Raw genomic sequence first — 4,625 nt, forward strand, 5'->3', positions numbered from 1 at the left:
TTTTTTTGGGTTGTATGGAAGCCCCAAATGCAATTTCATTGTTCTTGACAATGACAATAAATAAATAAATACTAAAAATAAAAAAAATTAAAAAATACACACAGCTGCTCTATCAGGTGAGTACACTGCTCCAACGTGCTACGGTTATGAGCTGAGTTACGGTGTGGCGCAAGTTTTGTGAGGTGCTTTTTTGATATTTAATGGATCGGATTATATTTTTTATTTCCCTCCAATATCCGATCCAGTCATTTATGTCAGTATCTGACCGATACCGATACGTAATATCGGATCGGTCCATCTCTAGTTTTAATACCCCCACAATGTATGCTTAGCTGCTTTATATTGATTTTTATCTTGGTGTTTAATACTATTTAGCCTTTTTATTTTAATTCAAAAGCTAAAGCAAGTCTGTACACTCCTCAAATAAAGTGTGTCATTCTGTTTTAATAAAGACAACTCACTGGGTTAAAAATCAATAACACTCGGTTCCAGTTAGTTGCTTTCAACTGTTGGTGCCAGTTCATTAATCCTTTTCACAATTCATACAAATGATTGATCAACTAACTACTGGTGATGGCCAGAGGGGCCGATGGCGCGATATGGCAGCCTCACTTCTGTCAGTCTGCCCCAGCTGTGGCTGTAGCTTGCCTCCACCAGTGTGTGAATGTGAGAGTGAATGAATAGTGGAATTGTAAAGCGCTTTGGGTGCCTTGAAAGCGCTATATAAATCCAATTATTACTTAATTTTATATGTAAAGAAAAAGACTATTTTCAGACTTAAGGTATGGAGAGGCCTAGTTCAGGAAGTTTTTTAACTTGACAGAGCTTCAGCAGCATCACAAGTGTGGCTGGGGTCATTAAGCCTGAATGGATTGTGTTTCTCACCTCTGTTGCTGAGGTAAGGAACATGTGCTGATCTGTGGCCTGTACAGTTGTAAGGGCCTGTTGTGGTGGCAACCCTGAACAGTGAACCCCAGGTGTGAAGTGAACCATCAAGCTCAAAAAGAGACTGTAAGAAAAAAAACACTATTATTTTAGTAAATAAATTAGTGGCTGAGATTTTCAGTAATTACCCGACAATGCAATTCTGGACCAAAGGTAGGTATGTATAACTATAGGTGAAAGAAAACATCTCAGTCAACCAGAAAAAGAAGCTGGACTTCAAAGTAAGATGTAACTAAATAAAACTCATTATTTTATTAGAAAAGAAAAAAGTGTAAATAAATGAATGTAAAGGAAATGTGTTTAGTTTATATGTTCAAACCCAAAGGGAGGTCTGATGCTTATATTTCAATTAATGAAGACAACCTAGAAATAATATGTATATGTCACAGTGTCTATTAATTAACAATGTAGTTCACATTTCTCTTGAATTAAATATGTACAAATATAAACAGACACACTCATGAATTTAATATAAAAGCTGAACTTTCACCACATATAAAATTCAAAACTCTTTTTCTTATTTTTGTTAATTTAAATCCATACATGAGGGGATTAATAATTGGTGGAATGAAGAGAATCTCCATTGCCATGAAATTCTCAAAACTTTGTGGTATTTCCTTTGAGCCAAATCGCATGTATAACATATCAAAAAGAAAAGACACAACAACGACTGCTAAAGAGAATAAATGTGGTACACATGTCTGCATGAATTTGTTCCAGTTTTCTTTGGATGACTGACACGTTTTGATCAAATGTACATAAGACCAGAAAACAAAAACGGCATGACCAAAATAAAAGGTGTAATTAAAAGCAGGAATAATAATTGTAGCTACAGAGGCAGAGCAAGCTAGATTAGAAATTAACCAGTTTATACAGTAAATTCTTGGTATGTGTGAGCCACATAACCTCGATGTTGCTGTTGTTATCGTACTCATTAATATCAGGGAAAAGGGAGTAATCCAAGCAAAAAATACAAAGATACAAACTCTTTGTGTAGTCATCAGAGAGTGGTACACAAGAGGTCGACATATAGCCACGTATCTATCATATGCCATGAGAGCTAGAAGAGAGAAGTCCGTACAAATTGAAGAGTGCACCATTAAACCCTGTAAAAGGCATCCTGCATAAGAGATGACATGAATGGTGGACAGAAGATCATAGAGAAGCTTGGGATAAAATGCAGCAGTCCCATAGAGTCCATTGAAACACAGATTGCAGAGGAAGATGTACATGGGTTCATGAAGGCTTTTATCCACAATGACTGTCACAATTATCGTCAAATTTACCAGCCAAATCACACAGTAACACAGTAAAGTAAAAATAAAGATAGTGATCTTGTAGTTTGCTATACCACTTAAACCTGAGAGAGTAAAAACAGTAACCACTGACACATTATCCATAATAAAATAGTTTACCTTTTTAAGGTGTCATTTCACACTTGCAACAAGAGAACATTACATTTGTAGAAATTAGTGTCACAGTAAAAAGAAGACTGTCTGTCGACTGTCTCCCTCAAAGAGTATGTCACCAGAGGTTTATATACGCTTTGGGTTAACGGCATTACGCAGTTAGCTTGAAGTGGTGCATCAAGCTAGGGATGCTTTCATTTCTTTTTTTTCTTTTTTTTTCTTTTTTTTATTTACTTTTGAAAATACCATTTCTGCACTTTTTTCACACATACAACAGAAATTGTTTTGCCATATATGTTTCATTTTATAATATGAATGAATGCATGAGAATTTTTTTGAGGGGGCGTTTTTGCATCTTTTGCGGATTTGCACGTGCAACGACTAGCGTTCAGCGTTGGGTTACGCCGCCAAACCCCGTTACTGTGGTTACATTTCTTTACAGAAAACAAATGTAGCCTAAACAGTAACAAGTTATCTTTAAGGTTCTTATGTTTGGCTCTCACAATTTCTAAAAGGAAGTCAGCCGGTACATCAGCCCCCTCATCAGTAACATCAAGTCACTGTTGTCACATCTGCTTTATTTATAGCTTAGAGCACATCTGAACAACAGAATTTGCCCCAAAGTGCTATCGAGACAGGCACATTTAGATGCCAGCTCTCCATAACACAGTTTCAAAATACACGAAAAGCTGAAAGGTGTGTTTTGTGATTTAGTGATCACAGAGATTTAGTCATCATTGAAATTTGTTCAGAACTTGCATGTTGATGATAATTCTCATAAATCATGAAACACTCCTTTTCACTATATAAGCTGATTTACAGGTTAAAAGGATTGGTATCTCTATTGGTATTGCCAATGCCCTCCCTGTATTTACTTGATATTGGATCAATATCAAAATTTGCAGTATAGAACACCACTGGTCACATGTTGGTGCAGAACACACCACCAAGAATCTAACCACGACTCAAATACTACACCTGTTGTTGCATCCCTTCACTGGCTCCCAGTGAAATTCAGAATCTACTTTAAACCCTGTTAGTAACATATAAAGCTGCATGAACAGGCCCATACTTATAAGCTCATCTATATAAGACCTTATCACTGCAGCAGGGGATACAGCAGACAGGGGAGACAGCAACTATGGAACACAGACAGAAAACCAGAACACTAAAACTCTAACCAAACCCCACCCAGAGAATCTTAACTAAGAATAATCCTAAAACCCGTAAAACAAAGCTAGAATATAATGAAATAACAAAATCACAAAACACTGGGTCAATGACCCAGGGACCCTAACGCATGTATCTGTGGCTTTTATTCAAAATGTGAAGCACTTTGTAATTCTGTTTTGAAAATTGCTGTATAAGTAAATTCACTATTATTAATAGTTACTTACTTAACCTCTGGTTTTATTGTTGCATGTTTATATAGAATGAGTATCTAGTTGGATACCCAATTTCTAACATTTTATGGCCAAGTATAATAAGCTCAGTTTCATATCAATTTAGAATCACTAAAATATGGTATGTGGCATTCATTGATAGATAGAGCTAGTTATAATCTTCATAGCACTGATAATGTATGATATGCCTAAGAGAAACGTGGAATATAAAAAGAATTCGTCCTACCACAGAACCATGTGGAACTCTATCATTACCCTTAGAGTGTGAATAGCACTCCACATTTTCATGAACAAATTCCAGTCTGGTAGATAGATATGATTTAAGGCACTGTAGCCTAGTACTTGTAATACCTATGGTACTCTCAAATTGCTGTGATAAAATATTATGGTCAACATTATCAAACACTGCACTGACATCTAGAAGAACGAGCACAGAGATGATTCCGCTGTCAGAGGCCATAAGAACATAATTTTCAATCTTTACTAATGCTGTTTTTTGTACTGTGATGTTCTGAAGCTTGATTGAAACTTTTCACATACCATTACTCTGCAGATGATCAGTTAGCTTTCATCATCATTTACTACTACTAAACTACTATTTCAAGAATTTTTCCGCTAAAAGAAAGGTTGAAGGTTAAAATTAGCTATTACCTATAATTAGCTAAGACAGGTAGGTCAAGTTTAACTACTGCTAACCTGTGGTAAGCAGCCCACTAACAGAGACAGACTGATCATATTTCAGGTTGTTTCATATATAAAGAAAACAGTGTAGGCATCATAAACACAAGATTTGCCACAAAAAAAGTCTCTGTTTCATAAATCATTTATGTATGTAGAATCATAGTCTTCCAAATGATCATCATTCATA

At 35.8% G+C, this 4,625-nt stretch overlaps 1 protein-coding gene across 1 annotated transcript in view; it reads right to left on the bottom strand.

The window, feature by feature from the left end:
* Nucleotides 1-2,345, bottom strand: part of LOC102210087 (olfactory receptor 6C4-like) — a 15,031-nt gene extending 12,686 nt beyond the window's left edge. Inside the window, exon 1 of the mRNA XM_005747861.2 lies at nt 1,436-2,345. Coding sequence (XP_005747918.2) covers nt 1,436-2,345 — 910 coding nt within the window. The remainder of the gene's footprint in view (nt 1-1,435) is intronic.
* Nucleotides 2,346-4,625: the final 2,280 nt, after the last annotated feature.

Source organism: Pundamilia nyererei, unplaced genomic scaffold (genome assembly GCF_000239375.1).
Source record: "Pundamilia nyererei isolate P.nyererei 1_Seehausen unplaced genomic scaffold, PunNye1.0 scaffold00206, whole genome shotgun sequence".
NCBI lineage: Eukaryota > Metazoa > Chordata > Actinopteri > Cichliformes > Cichlidae > Pundamilia > Pundamilia nyererei.